The sequence below is a fragment of the Chelon labrosus genome (assembly GCF_963514085.1).
Source record: "Chelon labrosus genome assembly, chromosome: 12".
In the NCBI taxonomy this organism is placed as follows: Eukaryota; Metazoa; Chordata; class Actinopteri; order Mugiliformes; family Mugilidae; genus Chelon; species Chelon labrosus.
This window is the reverse complement of record NC_140345.1, coordinates 13,673,323-13,686,842: the sequence shown is the minus strand read 5'-3', so window position 1 is coordinate 13,686,842 and position 13,520 is coordinate 13,673,323. Positions and strand designations below refer to the sequence as shown.

The 13,520-nt window shown below is 39.6% G+C and overlaps 1 protein-coding gene across 1 annotated transcript; it reads left to right on the top strand.

Moving 5' to 3' along the window:
* Positions 1–226: 226 nt before the first annotated feature.
* Positions 227–13,168, top strand: LOC311497581 (myelin-associated glycoprotein-like; the record flags this gene model as incomplete). The annotated part of the gene is made up of 10 exons (XM_084557892.1): positions 227–620; positions 807–1,172; positions 1,979–2,272; positions 2,988–3,242; positions 3,327–3,587; positions 3,667–3,751; positions 4,834–4,939; positions 5,030–5,101; positions 8,999–9,096; positions 12,859–13,168. The coding sequence occupies exons 1-10, from the start codon at positions 572–574 to the stop codon at positions 13,166–13,168; spliced, it is 1,896 nt and encodes a 631-aa protein (XP_084414018.1). The 5' UTR covers positions 227–571.
* Between the last annotated feature and the right edge of the window lie 352 nt (positions 13,169–13,520).

Below are 13,520 nucleotides of genomic sequence, written 5' to 3'. Positions count from 1 at the left end.
CGGGTGCCCCAGTCACTCCCACTATATGGATATACGCAGATCTAATTATCTTATGAACGACTACAAATGACACCAAAGTTATATTTATGCCAGAAATAAGGTCCAGGTTGTAAAAAACGGTAGTTCCCCTTTAATGGCCCATTTGAATTAAACTCAGTGGGGCATGAGGCATTTTAAACTGATTTGCTGGGATGGTGATGATATGCTCAATGACCCTTGTGTCTATTGTGCAGTTAATATGCAAAAAACTGTTACTGCAAATAATTAATGCTAAAAATTAAATTTCTGCATGTGTTTCTAAAGAATGGAGAGTGAGTATAGCACACACTGAATATAAAATTTTTTTGGACACGTTAAAGAATAACAAAATACATTCTGATAAATGATTATTAATAGGATACACCTCCCCCACTACAGGGTTGAAGAGATAAAAATTTGGTGTGGTCACAGTGGTTAGATTAAAAGTGGAACAGAAAATCGACAAGTCATCTCTCACCACAGGGAAATGACAGCAGAATGCGACTATTTGTCATTTTATTTTCAGGTCTGACCCTGACACAAGACAGTGGAGATGGAAGCTCTAACACGGTCTCTGTTTTCTGTGTGCCTTTGCATTCAAGGTATGGTACCTCCTGTATGGTGAATATTCAGCTGTAATCAAACGAACAGTAGAATTAAACAGTCAGTTATTTGTCTTTTTCATGGATCTCTTTTATTTGCAATGTAATACTCAGGTGAATTTGTACTTTACTACATTCATTCATTGACTCCATGCTTATTCTAATTCACTGTTCAATGTGTTACAGTTACTCAAACCGATGGCTCATCTTGGACAGCTAAGGTGCCGTCCTCAGTTAAAGGTCTCCTTGGGTCATGTGTGATAATCCCCTGCTCATTTGATTACCCACAGCCAGAAAATAAACAAGTCTCTGGTTACACTGTAATTTGGTACAACAACGAGAACCATCCCATCTATCACCCAGACAAGAAAGATATCTTGGAGAATTATCGGGATCGGACAACGCTGCTGGGAGATGTCAGACACAAGAACTGTTCTCTAAAGATTGATGACATTCGGTCCAGTGACCAAGGGCCTTTTCATTTCAGAGTTGAAATGAAAGACTACAACAAATTTTCCTTCCAAGAAAAAAAAGTTTCCATCTCAATAATTGGTAAGTGAAATGAACAGCCTCCAGTAAAAACTATATAGTGACAGTAATTCCTATATTTCTGTCTTGAATTCCAGTATTGTTATCATGACATTTATTTGTTTAATTGTAGTTTATCAGTCTGAACTCCTCTCACTAGTTACGTTTCTGACTTTCTTACTTAAGAAAAAGGAACTAATGGGCACTAGTAACACATCTTTTCATCCATGGTATCCTACAGTGTTTGATTCTCTGGATTATTTCAGATGTCATTGTTTGGCAAATTCAGTTTGTAATAGCACAACCTAAAAAACAAAAACGACAAGTTTTCAAACTGTGCTGGTAACAATTCTTATTTAGGTTCTTTTTACCTACTTCATCATTTTTGCTATTATAATGGATTGATATCCTCTTTCTTTAAACAAGTTTGCAAAATAGTTTTTTCCCTTACACAGATGTTCAATACTGAAAAAAGTAAGGGTTCCTATTTGTCCTAGACATGAAAATATTTTACTTAATGTGCATAGGGGGTGAAATTCTCTTTGCAGAAACATATCCCAAGTTACAGTGTTGTTATCAGGTCATGCTCCTGTTTGAACAGTCTTATATTTTTAACAGAATCTTTATTGTGAGGGAAATAACACAGGAAATATGTTTTCACTATAAAGGGTGTTTGTAGTCCATATGTGTGGACTAAAGCTGTTCAAAACAAGCAATGCCAGAATTCAAAGTTTCATAAAAAACAATCCAGTAGACAAGTGTTCTCTATTAGTTACAATACAACTTTAGATCTTTGCCAACAGCTATTGTGATCTTTCTTGTTAACACAGATGAATCACAACCCATCAACTTTTCTATGGTTGAGGAGATAAGTGAGGATCAGAGTGTGTCTCCATCCTGCTCTGTGTTTTACTCCTGCCCAACCTCTCCTCCTGTTTTCAACTGGAGTCACTCTGGAGAGCAGCGTTTTCACTCACAAGAGCTCAGTGATGGCCAGTGGAAAGCAACGTCTACTCTGACATTTCACCTGACCCGTGCTGACCACAACAAGTCTTTAGGATGCAGCGTTCAAATGCACAATGGAAAGCCGCTGAAGACAGAATCCAAGGTCCTTCAAGTAAAATGTAAGTAGTGATGATGAAAACAGATGCTTCTGACACTGTGACCTTCATGGTTTCAAACAGACAATAAAATGTATATGAAGAAATATAAATAAAATAAAAGACAAGTGAAAACTGTCAAATATTCTGAAAGTAATTAGAACAAAGAGAAAAGACGCACAAAGAGAACAGAGATTAAAATGAGACCAAAGAGAGGTAACACTTTATAGTTATGACTTAGTTTTTCCCAGTGTGGAAGCTGTTCCACTAACTGAACACACAAACCTACATATAAAAGCAACATCTCTTGAGTGTAGGTTCTGTCACTGTCACAAGACTGACAGTCATCACGTGTACATCTCCACTGGAAAAAACTCCATTGCTTGTAACAAGTGTTTATCTCCTGTGTATACCTAAAATCTTTTTTAAGGATGTTAGTCATACATTGATCAGCCACAACATTATGACCTACACAATATTAAGCAGGCGGTCATAATGTTATGTCTGACTGGTGTGTCTCGAGGGTATACAGGCTATACAGGCTTTAATAGAAACTGCAGACAGCTAATGCAGTTTCTTTGAAGTCAGACATGAATGTGATGCTTCTTAGATCTGCAGTGTATTTAATCAAAAGAGTATTTCAGTTCTAATAAATAAAGAAATAAGGTGACTTGCAGCTAATAGCCTTCATTAATCCTCCATTATCGACTAGTATATACATCTATATGTTTCTATGCAGATGCTCCAGCGAATGTGAAGGTGGAGTACAAATCAGATGTGGAGGAGGGACAAACTGTCAACCTGAAATGCTCCAGTGATGCTAACCCTCCTGTCAGAAGCTACGAGTGGCACAATGAAACTGGTGCTCAAGTGCACAAGGGATCGATCGACATCCTTCCAAATGTCTCTAGACACAGAAAATGGCTGTTGTACTGCACTGCAGTTAATGAAGTAGGACGAGTCAATTCAAGCTCTGTGCAGCTCAATGTGCTATGTAAGTAAACAACTACGGAACCGTGATGATGAAAACTTTTTTATTTAAACACGTATAATAAATGTACATTTCTTGCTCCTGCAGATGCCCCTGAGATTAAGAATGCCTCGTCATGCTCCTCAGAGGGGGACATGGTAAAGTGTGTGTGCATGGCTGAGTCCAATCCTCCCAGTATGATCCATTTTGTGCTTCCCAACAAAGTTCACCTGAGCACCAAAGTAGAGCAGCATGGCTCTCTTACTATCGGGACTCTACAAGTCAACATGGGGTCCTCCATGTATGTGCACTGTCTGGCAAACAACACGCAGGGCAGTGCCAACGTCACGCTCTCCCTGCCTGTTAAAAGTAAGAAATACTTTGAATGCAGCATATGTAGATTGTCACCACTGTGTTTGGACACACTCTATGATTTCTGTTTGGACAGGTAACATGCTGTATATTTACATTGCTGCTGGAGCAGCTGGAGGTTTGGTGATCCTTGTAGCAGCAGTGATAGTTGTTAAAAAATGGTAAGTTGCTGTAGAAACATGGATTTATTTGATCAAATGTAAGTCGAACAAACCAGTTTGTTTAATATAAAAGCACAACACTAAACAAAAGACTAGCAATAAATATATACGTTTAAATCAGGCATTTGTTAAAGGGGAACTCCGGCGCAAAATGAACCTGGGGTTAATAACACATGTGTACCGAGTTCGACCGTTCTCTGGTATTTGTTTTCATTCATTTGTTTTGTTAGTCAAATGTGACCAGTTTTCTTGCAAACCGCTATTTAGCGTATAACGCTAGCCTTCGGGGCACACCGACACATAAAAAGAAATCGCTATTTCTATACCACTAACAAGGCTCACAATATCACCACACTTACACGGTAGCATAACTAGGGTCTCTACATGTAAACCGAAGCATTGAGAACTTTGCAAGTATACAGGCAGTTTATTAAAAAAGGAACACAGCGTGTCTGGCTCGCATATCCAGGCGGGCGCCATCTTGGGGAAACTGAACTCTCTTCGTTCAGTGCTTCTCTATGCTCTCAGTGCTTTCTTCCGGCAACAGACAGTTCAGTTTCCCCAAGATGGCGCCCGCCTGGATATGCGAGCCAGACACGCTGTGTTCCTTTTTTAATAAACTGCCTGTATACTTGCAAAGTTCTCAATGCTTCGGTTTACATGTAGAGACCCTAGTTATGCTACCGTGTAAGTGTGGTGATATTGTGAGCCTTGTTAGTGGTATAGAAATAGCGATTTCTTTTTATGTGTCGGTGTGCCCCGAAGGCTAGCGTTATACGCTAAATAGCGGTTTGCAAGAAAACTGGTCACATTTGACTAACAAAACAAATGCATGAAAACAAATACCAGAGAACGGTCGAACTCGGTACACATGTGTTATTAACCCCAGGTTCATTTTGCGCCGGAATTCCCCTTTAATACAATGCAATAATATGACTTATAATAGTCAAACCAGGCAGAGGCAGAAGGTCAGCTTGAAAATGATTCTACGTCATTAGAATCAGTTCAGTCTTGTAGTTTGCATTACAAGGCTTCAGTGTTTGTATAAAGTGTGCTTAAATTAAAAACCAATATTCTGCCAGTAGGAGGAGATCTGGAGACACACCAGAGCCTGACATGAGCACCACAAAGGTGGACAAGGAGGTGGAGCTCTCAACGTCTCAGTATGCCACGACACAAAGGTTTTATGTTAATTCACATCAAATACAAACCTCACAGTGTCTTTATATGTACATTTAATAACTGTACACATTTGCTTTCTGCACCAGTCAGGAAAAGAGGAAAGAGACCTATGATGACATGGGATGCCAAGGCATTTATTCCAATGGTCATATTTATGGCAACATTGGGGTATGTAAACTTTTCTTCATTCGTTCATGACACACGTGCATGCAAGAGAAGAGAGAGTGAGTTAATGTTGTTTCCTATGCAGAATGATGGAGATGACCCAATCTACGCCAACATGTAACACGTAGAGGAGCTGTCCATGTCCGTGCTGTTGAAGTGAGAATTAAGGATGTTGTAAAATATCTCTGTATACATCACAAAACATTCCTTTTTCTCTCCTCCTGAAACTTACATTGTTGACAAAGTTTTTTCATGCCTATCAATGCGCTTGTGCTTGCAATTGTTTTTTTCATTTCTCCAAGACATTCTCATTGTATATGTGAGTTCAGTGACCAATAAAACAACAGAAAAGTGATGGATAACTGATCATATTCAGTAAAGGCAGACATTTCTAGGCTTTTAAATGACACTGAAGCACTGAAATGCTCTACGTTTCTTAAACAACACAGCGAGGCAACATTTATATTTCAACTGTCGACACTTGTGTGTAAAGTACAACTGTAACATGGCATGAATTAATTTGCCATACAGATGTTAGAGGCGTTACACAGGTCATACCCTGGACTTGGGTTCTTTTTTGTGCATGGCGGAAGTTGTTGACTGCTTCCTTCTGCTGTAACGCACTGTGCAACTTAAAGGCTTCTTTAAGTCAGCGGGCACAGGGCACAAAGATAAAAAAAAAAGTGTTTCCCACTTCCGGCTGCTCAGCTTCTTTGACCGACGTCTGGTGGTTCTGATGTGACTCCAAAGAATTCAGGGTGTACATACAGGCAGGAGTGAGAAATGGAGGTAGCTTTGGAATGCCTGCAGAGTTGGTATGTTACACAACATTACTCATTATACAAAGCTTGCATTTAAAGTGAAGCCTTAAAATAATCCATAAAATACTCACATGTAACATTGATGGACACTGTGTTTTTTATGTAGGAGAAGCTTCTGTATTGATGAATTTTAATGCTGAAGTAAAATGGGACGATGTCAGTGCTCCTGACTCTACCCAGCAGCATGGTGCAGTGAGTTCTTCCAGATTGCCCAAAAAGTGGGTTTGTCTTTTGCACTCTGCATTCACCTTCAATTTCATATTGAATGAGACTAATTATTCCCTTTCTTCCAATATCCCATCCTCCTTTTGATCAGTAAGTTTGTGTAGGGTCTGGGAAAAAAGTATTTTTTGTATACATGGCATTGTGTAAATATGCAAGATTTAGCTACAAGCTAATTTCCATCTGTAGTCCTCAGACACACTGGGAAACAAACATAACATAAACATACAGACATACCAGTATAAACAACACTATATAAAAACAACAAATAACATTCCAGTACAATAAATAAAAGACTGCTTAAAAGAGGGCTACTACTTTAGAGTAGTGCACGTTCACAGGTTTGATTAGTTTTTAACTATTTTTGAGCTGTTTTTTAAAAGCAGTGAATGTCAAACTTTTATTTTTTTGCATATTTTCATCCATATTGACCAAATATTCAAAATTGTTGTGTCGCATGATATGTCATGGTTTTAAAACAAAGCTTCTCATAGTTATGACTTTTAATCTCATAATTATGACGTACTATCTCCAAATTATGGTTTGTTATCTCATAATTATGACTTTTAATCTCATAGTTATGATTTAATAGTAACGTAATGTAGTAATGTTTCTGTGTTAATACGCCTGTACTAAAAATAAACTCATCGACATTAACTAACTCCTATATTTTTCTGTTGCCTGAACTGATATATAAGTAATGTGAGTTCTTCTCTTTGTACATTAAATTTTGACTTGTGCTCAGTCTGTGGTGATTTCTTCTTCATTGCTTGATTGTTATTGCTTGATTGACTTAAATAACAATAAACCGGTCATGTCAGCTAAAACAGCTAATTTGGAAGATTGCTTAACCTGATACCTTGACTATTGTTTGAATAAGTTGACCTTCTTCAATACTTAGTCAACACATTTATGTTGGCCAGATGGTGGAGCTTTAACACTGATCAACAGCTGATGAACTCACTGAAGGATGAAGCAGTGACTGGAAACTAACTTGTTGACTTACAGTCTGGTGAGAGGCAGGAGAACTCTAACCAGGAAGCTCACCACAGCACTACTGTTCTCTCTGTGCCTGTACCTACCTAAGGGCATACCAAGGACACCTTTAGTGCTCCCCCAGAAAGCCTACCCCAACCAGTTAAAGTAAGAATTGAAGGTTACGATATTGTAACCCTAGTTATATTAGCACAGGCGGAGCCCTCTACTGGACTCTATGGGTATGACCCTCCTGCCATCGCGTACACGGGATGGCAGGAGGGTAGAGGGCGAAGCCTGTGTGAGATATAACAACTGGTCCAAGATGTGTAGACAAGGATCTGGACAATGTGCTGGATGTAGCTGGAACATCAGACCAAAAGATTGAATCTCTGACGACCGTTACATACAACTTTACACAAGAACGTTTTGGAGCAGTGTCAGGGAAGGAAAGTAAAGTTAGGCCAGAAGAAGGGAAAAGAAGATTAAGCAAATGAGGGAAAGGATCAATACCCTGAATAAACAGTTTTAAAAAGGCCAGAATGGCGGAAAGGGAAGAGATAAAAGAACTGACCACCAGCCTTCGAGGCCAGCTAATCAAGATAAGAAGAGCTGAGGGATTAAACTGAAGGCGTAAAAAGAAGCTGCAAGAACCAACTTAATCAAAAACCCACACTGTTTCATCAGAGTACTTCTAGGAGAGACCAGATCAGGAACCCTAACAAGTTCTAAGCACAGAACCTCCATCAAGGAGAGAGGTCCAGGATGTCATAAAGCACTCCAGATCATCTTCTGTACCAGGCAGTTGTTTTTGACAAACAACACCAGCCTGTTACTTTTTTTAACCACATTAAAGCTGAAACAGCATGTGAAAGTTCTCTTAGGCATAGGGCTGGGCGATAAAACGACAACGATATATATCGCAATAGACACGTGATCGATATCAATAGAAAATACGTTCGATAGAATGTTCGATAATTTCACTTGAACTCCGTTAGAGAAAAATAGGAAGACAACCCGGAGCCAGAACTGCAAGTCATTCTGTCGGATGTAGGCAGAGGAAGGGGCATCAACAACAACAAAAAAGTACGGCGTGGAGTGAAAGGAGAATATGTGTGCAACAGAGCGAGAGGAAATTGTAGATAAAAAAGGAAAGGTCACGTCACCAGTTTGGCAATATTTTGGTTAGTTTAAAACTTCAAACTTGGTGGCGAGTGAGAATATTATTTGGCTCTTGTCTCTCTTGATTAGTAGTGTAAGAGTCGGCTAAGTTTCGTTTATCTGCCGGCCGAGTGAGTGGCTGCTGACTCGGTTAAGCAGGGATCCACGAGCAGCGGTTATGAGTCGGTTAAGTCGGGTAGTACGTTTTGTTTCTCTGCCGAGTGAGATGTAAGATGTTTGAATGGTGCCGTTTATTGATTATATATCAATCAAACGTGGTAGGACTCAAATGAGCTGGTTAAACAGACGTCTAGATTCATGATTCTTGAGTTGTCTTCGATGGCCAGTTACATGAACAGAATATTCACCGCTGCTGAATATTAATTAAAAATTAATGAAAATTAAATTCTATTGAATATGTCATTGTTATCATTTTTAAAAAATTAAAGTGATGGATAAAAATGGGTTATGACGGGATTTTTATGACCCTGTCAGTCAAAATGACAGACAACGAAAAAGTCTAGCGCAACCTCTGATCAAGAGGTACACGGCTGCAGTGCCATACGACAAAACATCAAAGCGATATAAAGAAATAACGGATGCAGTTCAGCACAGTTGAGAAGTCTGGGTAGAATAGGTTAAAAAAACAAATCAATAATTATCGATATTGACTGATATGAAACACTTATATCGTGATACATTTTTCTGCCATATCGCCCAGCCCTACTTAGGCATGAACAATGGGACCACCGTGATTGGAGCAGCCACGCAAGCAGTGGAAAATCAGAACGAGGCAAATGTTTCGTGGTCCATGGGAGTGTCGGTGACACCTGTAATAGTACCAGCGGACACACCCATCATCCCGCTTATTCCGGGGACCCCCTCTTGGAGATGCAAAATGGTTTAGTCCGCCCATAGACAGCGGCCAGCGACAGCGCAGATTGAATGACCTGGAGGCTAACCGTCAGCATGCCGCCCAAAAAAACACAAATTGGGGTATCAGAAAAATAAAGAGCGGAAAGAAAAAGAAATAGGGCAGAATGAGGGGAAGCAACTGTTAACTGCTTTTTTTCCGAAAGGTGAACCGAGTTTACTTGTTGTTTAACTGCATTCAATTAATGTTAACGCTGTCGTAGTCCAGAGTCAGTAAATTACATCCTTACATCTTGTGTAAGGCTTTAGCAAGGCTTTATTTCTTTTTCTGCAAGCTGAAGAACAATTTTATTGAAAAATTAGATAGTTTATTTGATTTGATTCTCTGTGTGCAGTTGTTGGCTCCTGTTCAAGAATAAATGTTTTTAAATCAAAATGTGTCATCGATCAAAACGTTAGTACACAAACCAGATGTAGCCTAATGTTTATAGGTGTTTGAGCACAAGTAGGCCAAATGCATCAATTCAGGTGGTGAATGAAAGAACCAGTTATCATTATAATCTGATCTGATTTTAGCTTATGCTTGTTTATTTATAAATAAACACCCCCAATCTTTATTTATTTATTTATTTTTTTTTTGCTCACGCACTGGAATGGATAGGGGCCCACTGACATTACGAGTGTACAGGGCACAGAATTTGGTGCTACGCCCCTGCCCCCAAGTAGGTTTGCTGAGGGAGTGGGATGAATTGGAAACTGATGAAAATGGAATCTTGTACAGGAAAACAGCAACCAGGAAACTGTTGGTGCTCCCAGAAAAACACATACCCACAGTGTTAAAGGAGCTTCATGGTGATGGAATGGGCCACTGAGGTGTGGACAGGACCACCTCACTAATACGAGACAGGTTTTACTGGCAAAAAAACTGCGCTATCTCCTCTTCCGACAGCGTTGAAGAAAATCAGAATACACCCAATGTTTGAGTATATGAAAAAAATAGAAAGCAACACGGACTCGATTTGCAGCCACCTCGTTCTCAGTCAAGCAGAAAGATATGACCAAATATGACCAAATATGTCTACGAAACGTTCTGTTTACATGCATGCCACTGACGGCAAATGATTTTGCGCCACTTGATCACGTGAACGTCCCGCCTGTGTTTCCATTACATTTCAGAAAAGCACATTCGGTACTCTCAGTGGAAAATAAAATATCCTTTTTAATAAATGTAAATAAACCTGTATGGATCTTTTTTTAACCTATTTACTATCGTATTTAAATTTTTATCATAATCCAGTCTTTTTATTTATTTATTGTCAATTACTTATTAAACGTGCAATATCAGTCACACATCCTATTTAATTTACTGGAAACCTACTGTAATCTGTCGGATGATATGGACAGTAGCAACCAGGGTTACATCACAGTCTACAAAGTGACGTTAACAACTGTTGAAGGAATGGAGAGGGAGTGCAATGAGAACCTTTGTAGATGGCTGGGAATACTACCAAGTTTTACATCTGTAGGGCTCTACATAAGGTCGGGTCAGCTCCAGCTTCCATTGTGTTCTGTTATGGAAGAGTTTATAGTTGCAGACATGCTCTAACATATTGTGACTCCAAAGATCAGGTGATCCGAGAATCTGGAATGAGAGGCTTAGGAAGCTCCTATTTTCTGCATTGTTCAAAGCCCCACCCATGCTCCAACAGAGCCCCATCCCCCAACAAAAAAAAATAAATTTACTGTACCATTTAACTTGCTGGCCCCGATTCTACATACAAGCACATACATCATATGCATTGTCTGCATGTTGAAACAGCTCACAAAACGAAATCAAGAAAACAGATAAATTAAAGTAATAGTGTATGGCAGGCCCGAAAAAGGAGAGATATATACACACACACATATTTGCATACACATACATATCCTCCCCTTCTCAATTACATCTTGGGGAAACTGAACTCTCTTCGTTCAGTGCTTCTCTATGCTCTCAGTGCTTTCTTCCGGCAACAGAGAGTTCAGTTTCCCCAAGATGGCGCCCGCCTGGATATGCGAGCCAGACGTGAACGGTACTGTGTTCCTTTTTTAATAAACTGCCTGTATACTTGCAAAGTTCTCAATGCTTCGGTTTACATGTAGAGACCCTAGTTATGCTACCGTGTAAGTGTGGTGATATTGTGAGCCTTGTTAGTGGTATGGAAATAGCGATTTCTTTTTATGTGTAGGTGTGCCCCGAAAGCTAGCGTTATACGCTAAATAGTGGTTTGCAAGAAAACTGGTCACATTTGACTAACAAAACAAATGCATGAAAACAAATACCAGAGAACGGTCGAACTCGGTACACATGTGTTATTAACCCCAGGTTCATTTTGCGCCGGAGTTCCCCTTTAAGTCTCAGAATGGTATCTAAGAGGGAATGGGGTGGATGCGATGGGAAATGAGTGAATGATGCTGCTATAAAGCTGCGAAGTTGTAAGAATCTAAAGAACTGAGACCTGGGAATGTTAAATTTTAACCTTAACTGATCAAAAGATGCGGTGTTTCCTGAAAATTCTCTTGAGTTTTTCCGTTACACCAGCCACATAGGGGATGGAAATGTTCTTCCTCCTGTTGTTTCTGATGGGCTACACCCACATTTCCTATGTGGGAAGTTGAGGTTTCCTATTAAGACCTCAACTTCCCACCAGTTCCTTAGAACTGAAGAAGCTACTCGGATGAGTGGCAAAACTCAAGCTCTACAAGTCCAGTTGCCTTTTTTAAAAAACGATTTCTGGATATTATGGGGGAAAATATATGTGAGAGTTAAAAAAATAAACCAGTGTTTGCAAACAGATGAGCTACTGTATGCTGTGTTATTGCTATGTGTGCCCTTATATTGGCATATTGCTCACATGTGAAAAGTATTTCAAGGGGAAATCTAGTTCTTGTTCCAGTTATAAGTAGACTTAGATGTGTCTTATAAGTTCAAGATGTGGGAAAGATGTTGCATTTTCTCTGAATTAAGGAAAATGGTCCAGAGATAAGATTCAGCCATCTCCATTCACCACAGTACAATGAGAATCCATTCATCTGCCAAAACAAACAGGCAGGTGCTGTATTGCCTGTAAAAAAAATGTTAGAAAAACACTAGGAAATCAATGAATATGCATTTATGAATCATTTTTGGAATTAAATAACCTCAACATGCCAATCAGTCATACCTAGATGAACGCAATACCACACTGAGGAAGACACATTAACTGAACTGAAAGCTTGTGAGATGTAAACCTGGTAACTTTCATCATTTCAATGTTCCAAATACCTTCAGAGCAACAACAACAGGCTGTGATTGAAAGACTTGTGCTGCTTGATTGACTGATCAATGCAAACGACTGACCGTGAGATTCATCAATCAGCAGCGATTGACTTCTACTGTTACTGCTTTCTTTAATCTCAGAGATCTCTGATTAATCGTTTCTTTGAGGACCTTCTCTGTGCCCTCCACGACTCTCTTTAAAATCCAGGGGACCTGATCACCTCTCATTTAAATCTGGGACTTCAGCAGACAAGCCAGAAGCGAGAAGAGTCATCACTGTCAACTGTTTAAGTGACCAGGTAAAATGTGTTGTGTTGAGGTATACATGTTTATTAATTTTATATGTCCTGTAATTATTAGCTGTTATTTTTATTTTTAATTTTTGATAAATTTTCTGTTTCTTTGATTTACAGATTTGATATTTCTTCCTTATTCACACATCCTGCCATGGGTAACTCAGTGTCCACTGGTTTCACTACTCCTCCTCCCAAGAAACTGTCCTGGGGGCGGCAGAAGGAGGACACAGTCAAACTGGAGGACCATTTGACGCAACGTGAGGAGGATTTCTGGAGCGTCAAACAAAAGCAAAGTTTGTCCGTGAAAAAGCTGCACCTTCCTCGCAGCATCCACTATGTTGACTTAGCTGTCCAGGAGAGCGTCAATTTTTATCCAAGCATGAGTGAAATGCTGAACCCCGCCTTTGTTGGAGACCAGGGCCCGTGAATTTACTGAGTTCACATGGACAATTGAATCTATACAACATGTCAGAATCCTCAGTTGCAATGTTTGCAGGAGAAACTGCAATGCTACTGCAGCACGGGAGTTCACCGCTGAGACAAGTTTTTCGCTCACCACTGTGGGTGTGAAACTGTGATCAGGATATGAGACTACAGTGTAAATTAAAAATGTGTCAGGTCCCTTTTTTGCAAAATGCATGCAAGACTAAGAATGTTTCTTTTGTTGTGCTAGGTATGATCCTGTCAAACAGTTTGATGTTACGGTATGTAGACGCTCAGAAATCAAGAGCATGAGCAGACTCCATACAAGAACCCTGACCATGTGACTTTTTAAATGA